The sequence below is a fragment of the Phocoena sinus genome, chromosome 8 (genome assembly GCF_008692025.1).
Source record: "Phocoena sinus isolate mPhoSin1 chromosome 8, mPhoSin1.pri, whole genome shotgun sequence".
Taxonomy (NCBI): Eukaryota; Metazoa; Chordata; class Mammalia; order Artiodactyla; family Phocoenidae; genus Phocoena; species Phocoena sinus.
The window spans coordinates 46,794,772-46,813,853 of record NC_045770.1 but is presented as its reverse complement, the minus strand read 5'-3'; the positions used below and the strand labels follow the sequence as shown (position 1 = coordinate 46,813,853).

Below are 19,082 nucleotides of genomic sequence, written 5' to 3'. Positions count from 1 at the left end.
AACATAGTTTTTGGAAGTTTTAGCCACAGCAATCAGAGAAGAAAAAGAAATATAAATCAGAAAAGAAGAAGTAAAACTGTCACTGTTTGCATATGACATGATACTATACATAGAGAATCCTAAAGATGCTACCAGAAAACTACTAGAGCTAATCAATGAATTTGGTAGAGTAGCAGGATACAGAATTAATGCACAGAAATCTTTTGCATTCCTATACACTAATGATGAAAAATCTGAAAGAGAAATTAAGGAAACACTCCCATTTACCATTGCAACAAAAAGAATAAAATACCTAGGAATAAACCTACCTAAGGAGACAAAAGAACTGTATGTGTAAAACTGTAAGACACTGATGAAAGAAATTAAAGATGATACAAGCAGGTGGAGAGAGATCCTATGTTCTTGGATTGGAAGAATCAACATTGTGAAAATGACTGTACTACCCAAAGCAATCTACAGATTCAGTGCAATCCCTATCAAACTCACAATGGCATTTTTCACAGAACTAGAACAAAAAATTTCTCAATTTGTATGGAAACAAAAAAGACCCCGAATAGCCAAAGCAATCTTGAGAACGAAAAATGGAGCTGGAGGAATCAGGCTCCCTGACTTCAGATTACACTACAAAGCTACAGTAATCAAGACAGTATAGTACTGGCACAAAAACAGAAATATAGATCAATGGAACAGGATAGAAAGCCCAGAGATAAACCCACGCACCTATGGTTACTTTATCTTTGATAAAGGAGGCAAGAACATACAATGGGGAAAAGACAGCCTCTTCAATAAGTGGTGCTGGGAAAACTGGGCAGCTACATGTAAAAGAATGAAATTAGAACACTGCCTAACACCATACACAAAAATAAACTCAAAATGGATTAAAGACCTAAATGTAAGGCCAGACACTATAAAACTCTTAGAGGAAAACATAGGCAGAACACTATGACGTAAATCACAGCAAGATCCTTTTTGACCCACCTCCTAGCAAAATGGAAATAAAAATAAACAAATGGGACCTAATGAAACAGAAGCTTTTGCACAGCAAAGGAAGCCATAAACAAGACAAAAAGACAACGCTTAGAATGGGAGAAAATATTTGCAAATGAAGTAACTTACAGAGGATTAATCTCCAAAATATCCAAGCAGCTCATGCAGCTCAGTATCAAAAAAAAAACCCAACCCAATCCAAAAGTGGGCAGAAGACCTAAATAGACATTTCTCCAAAGAAGATATACAGATTACCAACAAACACATGAAAGGATTCTCAACATCGCTAATCATTAGAGAAATGCAAGTCAAAATTACAATGAGGTATCATTTCAAACCGGTCAGTATGGCCATCATCAAAAAATCTACAAACAATAAATGCTGGAGACGGTGTGGAGAAAAGGGAACCCTCTTGCACTGTTGGTGTGAATGTAAATTGATACAGTCACTCTGGAGAACAGTATGGAAATTTCCTAAAAAACTAAAAATAGAACTACCATATGACCCAGCAATCCCACTACTGGGCATATACCCTGAGAAAACCATAATTCAAAAAGAGTCATGTACCAAAATGTTCATTGCAGCTCTATTTACAATAGACAGGAGATGGAAACAACCTAAGTGCCCATCATCGGATGAATGGATAAAGAAGATGTGGCACATATATACAATGGAATATTACTCAGCCATAAAAAGAAACGAAATTGAGTTATTTGTAGTGAGGTGGATGGACCTAGAGTCTGTCATACAAGGTGAGGTAAGTCAGAAAGAGAAAAACATACCGTATGCTAACATATATATGGAATCTAAAAAAAAAAGAAAATGGTTCTGATGAACCTAGGGGCAGGACAGGAATAAAGAAACAGATGTGGAGAATGGACTTGAGGACATGGGGAGGGGGAAGAGTAAGCTGGGATGAACTGCGAGAGTAGCATTGACATATGTACACTGCCAAATGTAAAATAGATAGCTAGTGGGAAGCAGCTGCAAGGCACAGGGAGATCAGCTCTGTGCTTTGCGACTGCATAGAGGGATGGGATAAGGAGGGTGGGAGGGAGATGCAATAGGAAGGGGATATGGGGCCATACGTATGCATATAGCTGATTCACTTTGTTTTATAGCAGAAACTAACACAACACTGAAAAGCAATTATACTCCAATAAAGATGTTAGTAAAAAAATACCACTTCACGCCTACTAGGATGACTATAATCAAAAAGACAATAAAATATGTTGATTAGGATATGGAGAAATTGGAACCCCCCTCATCCATTGCTGGTGGGAATGTAAAATGTAAGGACATTGGAAAACAGTCTGGCAGTCCAAAAATGTTGAACATAGAATTACCACTCCTAGGTGTGTATGTCTTCAAGAGAAATGAAAATATGTCTGCACAAAAACTTGGACACAAATTGGAATCAAGAAATCATTTTTGTAGCAATGTTAATTTCCACTACTAACACAATATATTACTGCGTCTTAGTGTTACCTATGTAATATGTCAATATTCATGTACAGTATGGACATTGCTATATTTCAAGCTATATTTATGAGTATTGCTGTCTGTTTATTTTGTTGCTGATGTTTAGTGGAAAATTAGATTGCTCAAATTACAGTTATAGCATGTTTGTAAGGTCTATAATACTCTAAAATTATGTCACTATGAATGTTTCAATCCTATTTTGGGATTTACTATAGAAATCTTATAATTCTACTTTGTCCTCTTCAATTTGTAAATGTGGATATGGTAGAGAGAAAAGCTAGTACCTTGTTCTATGGCATATGCAATAATCAAATTTAGGACCAGAGAAATATTTCTTTCCTATCTTGAAAGTATGAGCTCATACCTAGTTAAATCTACAGGTGATATAAATATTTTAAGTTCCTATATGGTATGGATTCCTTCTTAATCTTTACTGTGAGTAAGTTTAGTCCAAACTTTGGTAGCTTTTTCATCTTTAAAGAGCTTTTGAAAGTCCACAGTAAATGAATGATAAAAGTTCATATTAATTTTTTTATGTCTGTACTAGATCATGCTTTACGATTATGGAATATCCAAACGGACACTCTGGTGGCAATATTTGGAGGTGTAGAAGGGCACAGAGATGAAGTTCTAAGTGCTGTAAGTTGAAAGCTACAGGGCAGTGACCTTCAGGTGTACAAAGCTGTGAACAATACCCATAGAACTCTTTCCTTATAAGAAAGCATGTGGTTTGTTTCACCTAGTCTGGCAGACAGTTATTTCATTTACTTGTGACAGAAGGTTTTAACTTACAGATGAAGAAGTAAAGCAAAAAGGCTCTTTGTGTTTTATCTGTACTCAGTGCCTGGATTCTCATGAACGAATACTATGAACTTGTTCTTTTCCTTTTTTAATCTAAAATCACCAAGTTAACTTTTGTTGTTTCTCAGTTATTAAAGGAAAAGGTTAACCTACTTGGCAATTAAGAAACTTTTTCATCTTTTATTTGAAGTTGAAATATAAGTTACTCATTTCTAGGAAGTGTTGTTCACACTGAGTTTTAGATAACTCTTCCCTTTGATGGCATGATATTATCTTTATACTTATGTATTATAATCTGTTGATCTATTGTAATGATATAAATGTTTTTAGTCAAGTTTCAGATTTTTATGTTATTTCAGATTTACTTGTGTTTCGTGTAGAGCTTACTTATTTAGTAGTCTTATAGCTCATTTCTTTTCTTCTTTTTTTTAAAAACTATTTAAAGGGACACCATATTTTGAAGCATGTGACATTTTAATTGGAGGTACTAACTATTCCTATAGTTAGGGTTTGTATACTTTTGTGAGAATTATACCTACCTTAAAGGATTTTCTAGAAGTTGCAATAGCAATATCCACCTGGTTCTATGTGTGAAAAGACTACTGTCCTTAGTTAAAGACTAACGAGAGCTCCTGGCTCTAAGGGTGTCTTGTTGCTGTTGACAGTGAGGTTTTTAGGAAAAGAGCAGCTACCAGACTTGTGGATTCAATAAACACCAAACCTAAAGTTCTCAGGCTGTGTAAAACAATGTTCATGATTAATTTAAAGGTTGGATTAACAGAATATCTAGTTTAGTGAGAAAAATACTCTCCTTAAATAGAACTCTCTATTGTTATTTCTTAAAATGAGAGCAGGAGTCTGTATCTCTTCTCTGTAACAATAGGAGTTCACTGCTAGAAGGATTGATGTGTGAGATTTTCCTTAACACATGTATGTACCATGTGCTAAATTAAATATCATCTCTGTGCCTCAGTGTCTCATCTATGCAATGAGGTGGAATAAGATTATAATGGATGATCTGTTAGGAGCTTAGTAAAAATTAGTAAACAGCAAATGAAAAAGTTTAAATATGTTATTTCCTTTTTAAGACATTTTTTCCTTTATTCTTTTAAAAAGTGAACTCTAAAACCAAGGTACCTGAAGTCTTGTGACTTAGGTGTACAAATAAAGTAAAATTTCAATCGTTTGAGGACTCATAATTTCACATACAGATGTCAATTTCATTGCTTGATCAGGGTTAGACAAAGAAAAGTAACATAACCATTTAGGTTTCTGTGTCATAGAATAATTGTTTTACCTCATCATTCGATTCACCTTCAAAATCAAGCAAAGGAAATATTTGAATAAAGATAATTGAATAGATAAAATTAAATTCAGTTTACTTTTTTGCCTTCCGTATTGTATAAGCTCATATACTGTGGTGGTGACATATCAGTTAAAATAAATCTCGAGCAGTAAAAACTTTGTGGCTTATGGCCAACATATATGAAACCCAAAATGTTAGTATGGTGGTTTGAAATACAATTTTCACAATACTGGACATCAGATGAAAATTAGATAGCATAATTTGGGGAAATAATTTATATATTTAATTTAAGCTTTTCTGTTTTACATACAGGATTATGATCTTTTGGGTGAAAAAATAATGTCCTGTGGTATGGATCACTCTCTTAAACTTTGGAGGATCAATTCAAAGAGAATGATGAATGCAATTAAGGAATCTTATGATTATAATCCAAATAAAACTAACAGGTAACAGTTGTAGTGCTTAAAACAATTTACTATCTCATGCAGTTGAATAGCGTTTCACTTTTTCCAAAATTATTGTATAAGTCTCCAACACTGATTTTAGAATCCCCTTTTAATAACTTTAAGGTATAACTTATATGCCATAAAATTCACTGATTTTAAATGGAAGGCCTTTATTTTTGTCTATGTGTTTGTGGCTTATTTTTCAAAATCCCCTTCAGTTGTTATTTTTATCTTAATTTAGTAGCACATTTCACTTATTTTTATTTAGGTATGCATGTGCTAATGTTATTAGCACTGCTTGTCACTACTGTAAGTTCTAATTCAAGACAGTAAATAATAATTTTATTTTTATTTTTCACTCGAAAGAGCTTTATTTTCAGTCCTTAAATTTCATATGCCTTGAAACTATTATATTGATTATGTTTCTAAGAAAATAAATTATTTGAAAACTCACACATCTGTGGAAGATGATTATATAAACAGAAGAAGTAAATCATAATTTTAAATGGGATTCTTAGCTTTAATTCATGATAAAATAATGCTTTCCTTTAAGTGATACTCACTTCATTAAATGGAGAAAATTCAAAAGCAGGAGCTTTGAACCAAGGGGAGGGACTAGCTGTGGGAACTTGGCAGTTTTCTTAGTATATTTTTGAAAAACCTCAACTCTTAATTCATTTACTATCTTTTTCAGGATCTTATCAAGCTATTATTAACACTTTCACTGTAACTGTCATATGTTTGTAAATTTTAACTTTGTTTGCAGTTTTCATTTTAGCAGAGTTAATTTTCTGGTTATCAAGCCAGATTATTAATAGATTGGTAGTTGAATTTGTAATTATCAGTAAATATTTTAATAGACATGCGTCAGATCTCAAGCCTCTAAGAATTAGTATGACTTTCGATTTTTATTTTAAAACACCAGGGCTTAGTATAATATTCAGTTTATGTTTTTATATTTTCTAGAGCTCTGAAATAAATAGAAGTTATACTTTACAGCCTACAGAAAATAACAGTGAATTATGCTGGTCTTCTTGAGAGAGGTTTAACCATAGATTATAATACATATTTGGCTGAAAAGTAATTAATAAAATTATATCAGTTAAGAATTTATATCAGATCATTAATAGCATTTTAACATTTTAATAAAGAAAAAATCCAGGAGTTCCCTGGTGGCCTGGTGTTTAGGATTCCAGGCTTTCAGTTTCGTGGCCTAGGTTCAATCCCTGGTTGAGGAACTGAGATCCTGCAAACCGCAAAAAAAAAAAGAAAAAAAAGGTCCCAGAATTTGAATTGGAAAGAGTATTTGAAATAATTCAGCCCAACATCCTTTTTACATATGAGGGAAAAACAAAGAGAGGACATATGAGTTGCCCAAGACACAACTAATTCATGGTATATGATACTTCTGCAGTTACTTCAGTTTAAAAACTGAATCAAGGGCTTCCCTGGTGGCGCAGTGGTTGAGAATCTGCCTGGCAATGCAGGGGACACGGGTTTGAGAACTGGTCCGGGAGGATCCCACATGCCGCGGAGCAAGTAAGCCCGTGAGCCACAACAGCTGAGCCTGCGCTCTAGAGCCTGCGAGCCACAACTACTGAGCCTGTGTGCCACAATGCCTGATGCCCACACACCTAGAGCCCGTGCTCCACAACAAAAGGAGCCACCACAATGAGAAGCCCATGCACTGCAATGAAGAGTAGCCTCTGCTCATCACAACCAGAGAAAAGCCCGCGTACAGCAGTGAAGACCCAATGCAGCCAAAAATAAAAAATAAATAAATAAATAAATAAAACTGAATCACTTACTAGATTAGAAACATTAGGTATACATTTAATTAACTTCAGAATTGGTAGCAACTTCTCTAGTTTATGGTCTTCTTACAAACATCTTTAAGGAAAAGTTGCACCATATTTTACTTTTCTAAATACAGGAGAAGTTCTAACTAATAAATGTCAAATTGTCAGATATCATCTTCAGAAATTGTTGTTCTAGGAAGGATTCTCACTTAACTTTACCTTTAGCAGACTTTGAAATGATGTCATTGTTCCTAAAAGATAATTATCTTTCAAAGTAATCTAGATGTGTTTACTTTCATAGACCATTAATGCTTAATTTTAAAGGATTGAGTAGGTAGCTTAGTATTTTCTATGAGAAATTACTCTGTAATCTGTATTCAAGTGTCTTTGAAGACACTTGTAATCAAGTGTCTTTGGTTATTGGTTAGATAGCCAGAATTGAAGTGACTAATTTTGGCCTATATGTAGTAAGGCAGGAAGGTGCAGTTTTTATAAATGAAATTTCATAGGATGAATACAAAATTCAGTTGAGAGCTAATAATGGAGTAAATGTAGAAACAAAAATGAAATGAGATTTTAGCTCCGAGTAAACAGATAAGAAGGTATTTAGTTTTGTAGAAACACAGAAGAATTAGTATTCATATATTTTATTTTTCAAAGTTTTATAAATCCAAAAAGGAAAATTAGTGAGCTTTTGCTACACGTTTTTCTCTTAACTTTTGATATTTCCATTTCAGGCCATTTATTTCTCAGAAAATTCATTTTCCTGACTTTTCTACCAGAGACATACATAGAAATTATGTCGATTGTGTGCGATGGTTAGGTGATTTGATACTTTCCAAGGTATGGTAACTGCTGTTAAGCTGTATTTCCATTGTTTGTGTGAGTTGGAACTTTGCAGGGAGCACAGTTTTTTATGCAGTTGGTAAATTGGATAACAGATGGGAAATTGCTTTTTTTTTTTTTTTAAGTCTTATGATAACTTTGAAAGATTTGGAAATTTGTTTTAGGCATAAAACATCCTGATGAATTATAATTTGTGTTCCAATAAGATGAAAAATGTTACCTTGCAAGTTGATACTGTTCTCTGATATCCAGTGTTATTGTAAAATAACCAATATCTAAAGCCAGTAGTGTGGTTGTTTTTTGTTGTTGTTGTTTTTAATGTTTGTGTTCATTTCAGTAAACTTACATGTACAAAAACAGACGGATGGAGTTGGTTCATGGGATGTAGTTTGCCAACCCCTGCTCTAGTATGTTGATACATATGTTTATATATATATATTTTTTACTGATAATTTAGAGAAGTTGGTGGTGATGTCATCTGAACATTTAGGATTGTCAAATTTGGAGAAACTGCTATCTAGTTTCTTTTCTTGATACAGGTTTCAGGGCATTTCACATTTTCTTGGGCAGAGCCTGATTTATTTTTTCCTTGGCCATGAGGGTATAGTTTTGCCTTTCTATTTTTTAACTTTTGATCTTGAAATTAGATTCACAGGAAGTTTCAAAGACAGTTCAGAGAAGTCCCATATTGCCCTTCACCCAATTTCCCCCATTGGTTATTACATCTTACATAGCTATAATACAATATCAGATCCAGGAAATTGACATTGTACAATGTGCGTGTGTAGTTCTATGTCATTTTATCACATGTGATTTTGTCATTTCAAGAATGTTACAGTATGGGACCTTTTAAGATTTTTTTTTTCACTCAGTGTAATGCCATCCAAGTTGTTGTGTGTATCAATAGGTCTCCCTTTTTACTGCTGAGTAGTATCCCATGGAATGGGTGTACCACAGTTTATTTAACCTTATGCATCTATTGTAGGACATTTTGATCCTTTCTAGTTTGGGCCTATTACAAATAAAGCTGCTATTGAACAATCGTGTATAGGTTTTTGTGTGGACTTAAGTTTTCACTTCTCTAGGATAAATGCCTAGAAGAGCAATTGCTAGGTCATGGTTAAGTTCGTTTAGTTTTTTAAGAACCTGCCAAACTATTTTCCAGAGTGGCCGTGCCATTTTACATTCCCACCAGCAATGTATGAAAGATCCAGTGTCTTCGAATCTTCGCCGGCATTTGGTATTGTCACTATTTTTTATTTTAGCTGTTCTGATAGGTGTGTAGTGATACATCATCGTGGTCTTAATTTGCATTTCCCTGATGGTTAGTGGTGTTGAACATCTTTTTCATGTGCTTATTTACCATCCATATATCCTTTCAATGATGTCTCTTCATATCTTCTCATTTTCTGATTGGATTGGTTTTTGTTTTGTTTTGTTTTTTACTGTGTTGAGTTTTGAGAGTTCTTCATATATTCTAAATATAAATCCTATGTCAGATAAATAGTTTGCAAATATTTTCTTCCAGTTTGTAGCTTGTCTTTTCATCCTCTTAACAGGGTCTTTTACAGAGCAAATGTTTTTAATTTTGATAAAGTTCAGTTAATTTATTGATTTTTTAAAAAAATTATTATTTTATGGATCATGTTTTTGATATTGTGTTTAAACGCTCTTCACTGAGCCCTAGGTCCTAAAGATTTTCTCCTGTGTTTCCTTCAAGAAGTATTGTAATGGTTTATGTTAAATTTAATGGTCCATTTAAAGTTAATTTTTGTATGAGGTTTAGGTAGAAAGTTCATTTTTTGCCTATAGTTATCCAGTTGTTCCAGCTCCATTTGTTGAAAGCCTATCTTTCCTCCTTTGAATTGCTTTTGTACTTTTTTCAAAATTGTTTGGCCATACTTGTATGAGGCTGATTCTGGTTTTTCTATTCTGTTCCCTCTACCAGTACTACATACACAGGCTCGGTTACTCTAGCTGTATAATTAGTCTTGGAGTTGGTAGAATGATTTATTCCACTTTATTCTTTTTCAATATTATTTTAGCTATTCTAGTTGCTTTGTCTTTCCATATAAATTTTAGAATAATCTTGTCTACATTTACTAAAAATCTGCTGGGATTTTTTTGGGGGGGTGGGGAGATTTTGATTGGAATTGTGTTGAACCTGTATATCAGTTTGGTGGGGAATTAATATCTTTACTCTGCTTGGTCTTCTGGTCCTTGACTATGGTATGTCTCTCCATTTAGAGTGACTGTAATAAATGGTATTTCTGATTTCCATTTCTTTGTGTTCATTGCTAGTAGATAGAAATGATTTTTGTGTATTAATCTTGAATCCTTCAATCTGTTTGAACTACTTATAGTTCAGGAAGGTTTTTGTTTGTTTGTTTTTGGTTAATTACATGGGATTTTCTACATAGATTATAATTTCATCTGCAAATAAGGACAGTTTTTATATCTTCCTTTCTGAACTGTATTTTTCTTCATTTCCTTTTCTTGTCTTATTTCACTGGTAAGCTTCTAGTCCTGTGTTGAATAGCTGTGTTAAGAGCAGACATCCTAGGCTTGTTTTTGATGTTAAAGGGGAAAAGAATTCAGTCTTTCACAATTTTGTAGATGTTCTTTATCAAGTTGAGAGCTTTCCTTCTGCCTGATTTTTTCAGAGTTTTGTCATGAATGGGTGTTAAATTTTGTCAAATGCTTCTTCTGCATCAACTGATATGATCACTGGTTTTTCTTTTTTAGCCTGTTAATGCATTGGATTGCACTGATTGTTTCTGAATATTGTATCACTGGAATAAGCTTACTTGGTCTTGCTGTATAATTCTTTTTATATGTTACTGAATTCTATTTGATAATATTTTGTTAAAGATTTTATATGTATTAATGAGATATGATATTGGTCTGAAGTTTTCTTATTTATATTGTCTTTGTCTGGTTTTGGCATCAATAATACTGGCCCCTAGGCCTAGAAATTTTTGAGGAGGAGTTTAAAAATTAAACACTCAGTTTCCTTAAAAGTGAAAAGGTTATTCGAATGAACTGTTTCATATTGAGTGAATTGTGGTAGTTTGTGCTATTTGAGGAGTTGATCCATTCCATCTAGTATAAAATTTATGTGTGGAGAGTTGTTTGTAGTATTCCCTTATTATCCTTTTGATATCTGCAAGGTCTCTAGTGATAGCCCCTGTTTCATTCCTGAAGTTAGTAATTTATATCTTCTCTTCTGTCAGTCTTTTTAAGGGTTTGTCAAATTTTCTTGTTATTTCCTGTCTTCCTTCTTTCCTTTAGTTTGCTGTGAGTTGTTTTTGTTCTTCTATTTTTACGACGGGAGCTTAGATTATTTAGTTGAGACTTTTCTAATGTAAGCATTTAGTGCTGTAAATTTCCCTGTCAGCACTGCTTTAGCTGCATCTCACAAAAATTTTGATATGAAGTGTGTTGTGTAGTTTCTAGGTGCTAGGAAATTTTCTTGTTATCGTTCTCTTATTGATTCTAGTTTGATTCCATTTTGGTCAGAATATACTCTTTATGATTTTGATTCTTTTAAATTTTTTGAGATTTGTTTTATGACCCTGTTTTGGGTATGTTCCATGGGAGCTTGAAAACAATGTATATTCTGCTGTTGGGTGGAGTGTTCTATAAATGTCAGTTAGATCCTGTCAGTTGACAGTGTGGTTGAATTCTTCTATGTCTTTGTTGATTTTCTGTCCACTATTCTGTCTAATAATTAATAAATTATTGAGAAATAAGTGTTGAAGTCTTCAACTATAATTGTGGCTTTTTCCCTTTCTCCTTTCAGTTCTGTTACATTTTGCAGCTCTGTTGGTTGGTGTATACACATTTGGTATTGCTTTGTCTTGGTAGCTTGACCCTCTTATCATTATGTAAGGTCCATCTCTGTCTCTGGTAAAGTTTTTGCTTTGATGGATCCTTTGTCTTACAGTAGTATAGCCATTCCTGCTTTCCTTTAATTAATGGTATATCTTTTTCAAACCTTTTTTGTTGTTGTCGTTTATTTATTTATTTTTGACTACCTCTGGTCTTGGTTGCTGTGCCTGGGCTTTTTCTAGTTGCAGCGAGTGGGGGCTACTCTTCATTGCAGTGCGTGGGCTTCTCATTGCAGTGGCTTCTCTTGTTGCAGAGCATGGGCTTTAGGGTGTATGGGCTTCAGTAGTTGTGGCACACGGGCTCAGTAGTTGTGGCTCACGGGTTCTAGAGGGCAGGCTCAGTAGTTGTGGCGCACAGGCTTAGTTGCTCTGCAGCATGTGGGATCTTCCCGGACCAGGGCTCGAACCTGTGTTCTCTGCATTGGCAGGTGGATTCTTAACCACGGCACCACCAGGCAAGTCCCATCTTTTTCAAACCTTTTACCTTTAATCTACCTGTATTGTTATACCTGAAGTGAGTTTCTTTTGTTTTTTTTTGTGGTACGCGGGCCTCTCACTGTTGTGGCCTCTCCCGTTGCGGAGCACAGGCTCCGGACGCTCAGGCTCAGCGGCCATGGCTCACGGGCCCAGCCAGCCGCTCCGCAGCATGTGGGATCCTCCCGGACTGGGGCACAAACCCGTGTCCCCTGCATCGGCAGGCGGACTGTCAACCACTGCGCCACCAGGGAAGCCCCGAAGTGAGTTTCTTAAAGATAGCATATAGTTGGGTCATATTTTTTAATTCACTTTGCCAAACTGTCTTTTAGCTAGTACATTCAGACCATTTATATTTGAGCCTTAACTTACCAATTATTACATTAAGTTTACTATTTAATTTTTTTTCATTCTTTTCATTTCTCTGGGTTTTTTCGCCTATGTGCACATATTTTAGAATTCCAATTTGATTAATCTATACTACTTTTGAGTATATTTCTTTGTGTAGCTATTTTGGTATTTGCTCTGGGTGTTACTATATATATATATATATATATATATATATGTATATATATATGTATGTGATATATATGTGATCAGTCAGTATATCAGCATTTTACCACTTCAAGTGAAGTATAGGAAGCTTACCTCTCTCTTTCTCCTCCACTTATAATTGTCTCAAATATTCCCTTTACAATTGAGAACTTCATCGAAGAGTATTACAATTTTTGCTTCAACTGCCAAACAGAATTTTAAAACTCAAGCAGAAGAATGTCGTGTTTACTCATTATGCTTTTTCTGTTGTTCATTCCTCCTTTCTGATATTCCAAGATTCCTTCTTATATCATTTCCTTTCTGTTCATCAAACTTCCTGTAGCCATTCTTTTAGAATGGTGACAAATTCTTTTAGGTTTTCTTAGTCTGAGGATGTCCTCATTTCCCCTTCATTCCTGAAGCATATATTCACTGAATATAGGATTTTGTGTTGATGGTTCTTTTCTTTAAACATTTGAAAAATGTTGTTCCCCCTCTTTCTGGTCTCTGTCATTTGTAATGAGACATCTGCCATCATTGAATTGTTTTTTTTCCTATAGGTGAGGTGTTCTTTCTGTCTTAACTGCTTTCGGGATTTTTTTTTCTTCGTCTTTAGTTTTCAAAAGTTTGAATGTGATATGCCTGATATTGATTTCTTTGAGTTTATCTTTGTTGGGGTTCACTCACCATCTCGAATCTGTAGTAGGTTTGTCTTTGGGGACATAATTTGTCCCAAAATTGGGAACTTTTCAGCCATTATTCAAATTCTTATTTAGCCCCACTTTCTTCCCCCTCTCCTTTAGGAACTCTAATGATGTGAATATTATGTTTTTAGTTTGGTCCCTGAGACTCTGTTATTTAATAAGTCTGTTTTCTTTTGTTCAAATTGGGTAATTTCTATGTTCTAACTTTAAATTTACTGACTCTTTCATCTCTCTTTTTTTGCTGGTGAGCCCTTCAGTTGTTTTTTATTTTAGCTATAGTTTTTTTAGTTCTAAAATTTACATGTGATTCTTATCTTTTATTTCTTTGCTGAGACTTTTTTTGTTGTTTTAAATGTGTTTGTAATTTCTCATTGAAGCATTTTTATGATAGCTGCTTTAAAATCCTTGTCAGATAGTTCTAACATCTATGTCATCTCAGTGTTGGTATCTCTTGATAATCTTTTCTCATTAAAGTTGAGGTTTTTACATTTCTTGGTATGACAAGTGAATTTTGATTAAGATATCGATATTTTGGTTACTGTTACAAAACTCTGGATCTTACTGATATTTAAGTAGGCTTCCTTTGATAAATTTTCAGCTGGGGAAGGGGAGTGCTGCTTCATTATTGGCAGGTGGCAAGGGAAGTTCAGGTTCCCCACTTGGCTGACTTGGTGATTTTGTCTCTTTACTACTGGGGTGGGAGTTCAGGCTTTTCACTGGGCCTCAGGTGATAGCACCCTAGCAAGAGGGTTTGGGAGGCCTCAGTACTGCTCCCCGAGTGGTCTCCACTGACACTGAGAGTGGTGGGTGGTTGTGAACATTCTGACTCTCTGCTAGGCTTCCTCTAATACCACCCCAGGCAGAGGAGGAGGAGGAGAGTCACCTCATTACCATGATGAGTAGGGAGAAGTCAGGGTGTTACCTACTTGAAGTGTTTAGTTATCACCTGAGAAGGGACCCCACTGGGACGTTGCTGGTCCACATGTGTGGATGGGTCCACTGTTTTCTCTGTGGTATTAAGTGTTTACCTGAAAATTTTCTCTCATGCTAGGTTGCCACTTTACTGGTCCTTTGCAGAGAGTAGGCTTTTGTTGGGGCTTTTTTTTTTTTTTTTTTTTTTTTTTGTCTTCACTTAGCTTTGTTGAGTTGCTACCTTCTCTAGCATCCAGTCTGGGATACACAAAGAGGCAAAAGAAAACCAAGCAACTCAATGTTCTTCATGTGTCAGGGCCCCTAACCAGTCTGCCTCCTCCCTAGCCTTCAGACTTTTAAGCTGTACTTAATGAGATAAATAGGAAAAAGTACCTCTACTTCATCTGTTTTGGAAGCAGAATTTAAAAAGGAGTAGCTCTAAAATTTCTGCCCTTAGAACTTAATCAGATGACAGGAAAGGATTTCTGCATTTTAGGTGGGAAGCTGAACTGAATATTGGTGGTCTCAAATCTGGCTCCACATCAGAACTATTGGGAGGACATTGTAAAAATAGATTCCTAGGCTTCATCCCCAGATATTCTAAATCTGGCATAAGGACCTGGGAATTTGTAATGTTTAAAGACTCTCTAGATGATTTTCTAGTACAGCCATCCATTAGTGAGATTATTTAGTTCTCCATGAGGGAACTATTAAGGATCCTTTACCAATACAGTCAGTAAGAAGCACTTGAAGAAGTATTTTACAATTCTGCTGCTTTGGCCTCCCCTCTCAGAGTTTGTGATTCAGTAGGGTTGGGGTCAAGATGAGTTTTTAAAGAAAGCTGTACAGTCTATATCAATCCAATTGTGTACTTAATTAAGAGTCATCAGCCTAGGTGATCTCTAAGATACTTTACAATAAAGAACTTGTGTAACAGATCCATATCCGTGGGATTTTATATAATCCAAAAAGGGCAGAGAAGATAAAAAGCGTATTGTCCACTCCCTAATCTCCCTGTGACCCCACAGACCTACCACATGTGGTTATTAGGCTGTGTCCTGTAAAGTTCCAGGAGGCATTCTTCACCTACACCAGGATTTCTCAATCCTGGCCCTGTGGAAGTTGGGTAAGACAGTTCTTTTTTGTGGGAGGAGCTGTTCTGTGCATTGCAGAGTGTTCAGCATCTCTGACTTCTATTAACTAGAAGCCAGAGACATTGCCAAATATCCCTTAGCCAGCAAATCACTGACCTACACAGGAATATAAATAGTGCCCTCTGTTTTGCATTTTTTCCTCCCATTCTATTCTTTACCACTTGCTGCTTAAATAGAATGTATGTAAAGGTTCAGTGTTGCAGAATAGGGAAGGTGTAACTAAGCCTGTTTTAATCCCATCCCCTTATCAGTGTCTTGATATTGAACCACTGCTTTTATTGCCTTCTGTATAATCTGACCTCTAAGGCCCCTTCTATGAATTCATTAGCTTTCCTATGACATCTCTTGAGCACCTATCATGTAGTGCAGACAGGAGGATTAATAGTTAACCAGATATAAAGGGAACCACGGGGGTTTAGAAGTGGAATGGGGAAAGATGAAACTAGCGAAGTAAGCAGGGGCCATATTGAAGAGCTGTGTATTCTAATACAGTGTTTGTAATTTTACCTTTGCTATAAAATACTTCAAGTCCCTGGATGCTGAGGTATCTAAAGCTGAATTTGTTTTGGTTTGGAAGAGAAATTGTGACTTCAAAAATGAATATTATAGACAGTGTAATGCTTTTGTATTGTTAAAATCTGTTGATAATCAGACTTCTTGTCCGTAAGTGTGGATACTGACTCTGTAAATATAAATGAATGTGTATCACTGGACTCAGTAGATGGATAACCAGGTTCTAAGAGCTGTGAGTTCTGAAATGATAGTAGAGAAAAAGCTTTGTTTTTAATGTTTAAAATTCAGTTCTTTGATTAACATTTCTTTTTTTCTCATTTCTGTCTTTTTTAAAGTCTTGTGAAAATGCCATTGTATGCTGGAAACCTGGCAAAATGGAAGATGATATAGATAAAATTAAACCCAGTGAGTCTAATGTGACTATTCTTGGGCGATTTGATTACAGCCAGTGTGACATTTGGTACATGAGGTTTTCTATGGATTTCTGGCAAAAGGTAGCAACATATTTTTACATTTTGAAATTATTTGACTTAAAACCACGGCAATTTTAGTTTTCACTGTAGTGTATCTGTATTCTGTTACCTCTAAGTTTAATCTACCTTGATTTTTTTGTATTAATTGCTTTGGCCTTTGATGTTATTTATTCTACCCTTGTGGCTCTGCACACCATCTGCAGTGCTTATTATAAATGAAATTGACAGGTGTCAATGGTGGCAGTTAGGTGTTTACTTTCCGTAACAATCTGTTACTAAGATTTAATGTTTTGGATTAGAGTGTTAATCTTCTTATATAGAAAAGCAACGTGGAAGATAGAGACAAAATATTAGTTATCTAAAATTTTTTTAAAATTTGGTGTTAGAATTTTGTGATAAATTACTTGGGTATTTATTTCTATATGAAAGCTTTGGAAATTTCCTATGGCTTTTACTACAGTTCTTTAAGGCAGAATAAAGAGTACATGCTAACTATGTAAATAAATTGTAAAGTTCTTCGTAAATTTACAAAATATCCTCCTTATTTTACTCAAGACATCTTTGTGAAGCATTAGTTGCTCTTATCCTCATTTACACAATATAAGAAATATAAGATGCAAAGAAATAACCAAGAGTGTTGCCATAGGCTGGAGCTGAGGTTTTTCTGAAATAAGAAAGATGTCTTAGGATTGTTTGAAATCTTCATAGCTTGTTTTAATAATTTGATTTTTTTAAATGTGTTTATACAGATGCTTGCATTGGGCAATCAGGTTGGCAAACTTTATGTTTGGGATTTAGAAGTAGAAGATCCTCATAAAGCCAAGTAAGTATTTAGAAATTCCTCTTCATAATCTCTGACTTTTTCTCCAAAGTGTTATGTCAGCATAGAGGAAGTAATTTGATACTTGAAATGCCAACCTTAAATCATTTGTAACATTTACATTCTCAGAGTATTGTAAAGTATTTCTTTTTTATTCTAATAATGATTGTTTTTCCCAAGTACTTTGGTAATAAGTTATTTCTCTTTTTTTAATATAAGTTATATGGTACCTCTTGGATTTAAAATATACCCAAACTTTATGAAATTTGAGATTGGGCTCTTGGTGAACTGTATTCTGTTTTCAAGTGCTTTCTATATGACTTGGAACATGTATTCATTTTCTGATTCATTGTTTTAAGTTAGATACTGACAGCATTATATATGCATGGTATTTAACCTGTTGTCATGTTTTCTCCCTAGATGCACAACACTGACTCATCATAAATGTGGTGCTGCTATTCGACAAACCAGTTTTAGCAGGGATAGCAGTATTCTTATAGCCGTTTGTGATGATGCCAGTATTTGGCGCTGGGACCGACTTCGATAAAATATTTTTTCTCAATCAAAATTAGAGTGTGTTTTCTGTGTACAGTAGAACTAACGTATCTTGCTAGTAAGGGCACATAGAGCATTTAGAGTTGTCTTTCAGCATTCAATCAAGCTGAGCTGAATGTAGTGATGTTTACATTGTTTACACTCTTTGTACTGTCTCCTGCTCAGACTCTACTGCTTTTAATAAAAATTTATTTTTGTAAAGCTGTGTTGTATTTTAGTTTATTTTGTTTTGTTCATTGTGATGAAAAGAAATGTTGAAAGTAATAAAATTACACCTTACCTTTTTGCAGTGATTATTATTGTTTTATTTGTGTAACTGGAGAAAGCTATATAATATAGTGATTAAGTATAAGCTCTAGAACAAACTGAATTTTAATCTTGGCTCTGCCACTAACTGACCTTGGGTAAGTAAAAGGATCAAGTGATTTAATACATGTGAAGCAATTAGAACAGTACTTGACTACACTAAACCCTTACCTTTATTGGAAATTGTATTTCCTATGGTTTTATATTTCTTGATGATTTCTTCTATAATAATTTTGTAATAAGTAAATTCTATAAGAGATGTGACATGTAATGTTTTAATAACCTATCTTTATAGTTAAAAAATGTTATTGGGCTTCCCTGGTGGCACAGTGGTTGAGGGTCCGCCTGCCGATGCAGGGGACACAGGTTCGTGCCCCAGTCCGGGAGGATCCCACGTGCCGCGGAGCGGCTGGGCCCGTGAGCCATGACCACAGGGCCTGCGCGTCCGGAGCCTATGCTCTTCAGCGGGAGAGGCCACAGCGGTGAGGCCTGCGTACCGCAAAAAAAAAAAAAAAAGTTTTTTTAAATTAAAAAAAATATATATATATATTATTGCCATTCAATTTACAACTTGGTCATTAGTAATCTTAGTGGAAATACTATCAGTAGAGCAAGGGAGGAGAGGACAAAGAAGCTTAAATGCAGTGGGTTGAAAAAAATGAAAGAAATGGGGAGTATGTTTGTATATTGAGTTATTGCCCCCTTTTCTAGAAGGGTATTGGTTAAGAGAAACAAGTAAATTGAGGATATCATAGGGTTGAAAGTAGTTGGTGGGTTTTCCTGGTGGCACAGTGGTTAAGAATCTGCCTGCCGGTGCAGGGGACATGGGTTTGAGTCCTGGGCCGGGAAGATCCCACATGCCGTGGATCAACTAAGCCCGTGCACCACAACTACTGAGCCTGAACTCTAGAGCCTCTGAGCCACAACTACCGAGCCTGCGTGTCACAACTACTGAAGCCCGTGCGCCTAGAGCCCACGCTCCGCAACAAGAGAAGCCACCACAATGAGAAGCCCACGCACAACAACGAAGAGGAGTAGCCCCCGCTCACCACAACTAGAGGAAGCCCACACGCAGCAACA

General features: G+C 35.3%; 1 protein-coding gene across 3 annotated transcripts in view; it reads left to right on the top strand.

Annotated features, from left to right (window-relative positions):
• The window catches only part of EED (embryonic ectoderm development), a 33,971-nt gene extending 15,989 nt beyond the window's left edge, over positions 1–17,982 (top strand). Inside the window, exons 7-13 of one of the 3 annotated variants that reach the window (XM_032640216.1) lie at positions 3,017–3,108; positions 4,889–5,022; positions 7,559–7,664; positions 8,833–8,907; positions 16,184–16,342; positions 17,071–17,144; positions 17,562–17,982. In XM_032640216.1, the coding sequence (XP_032496107.1) occupies positions 3,017–3,108; positions 4,889–5,022; positions 7,559–7,664; positions 8,833–8,907; positions 16,184–16,342; positions 17,071–17,144; positions 17,562–17,688 (767 nt within the window). In that variant the 3' untranslated portion in view covers positions 17,689–17,982. The remainder of the gene's footprint in view (positions 1–3,016; positions 3,109–4,888; positions 5,023–7,558; positions 7,665–8,832; positions 8,908–16,183; positions 16,343–17,070; positions 17,145–17,561) is intronic. The other 2 variants (XM_032640218.1, XM_032640217.1) reach the window with 2 other exon arrangements.
• The last annotated feature ends 1,100 nt before the right edge of the window (positions 17,983–19,082 follow it).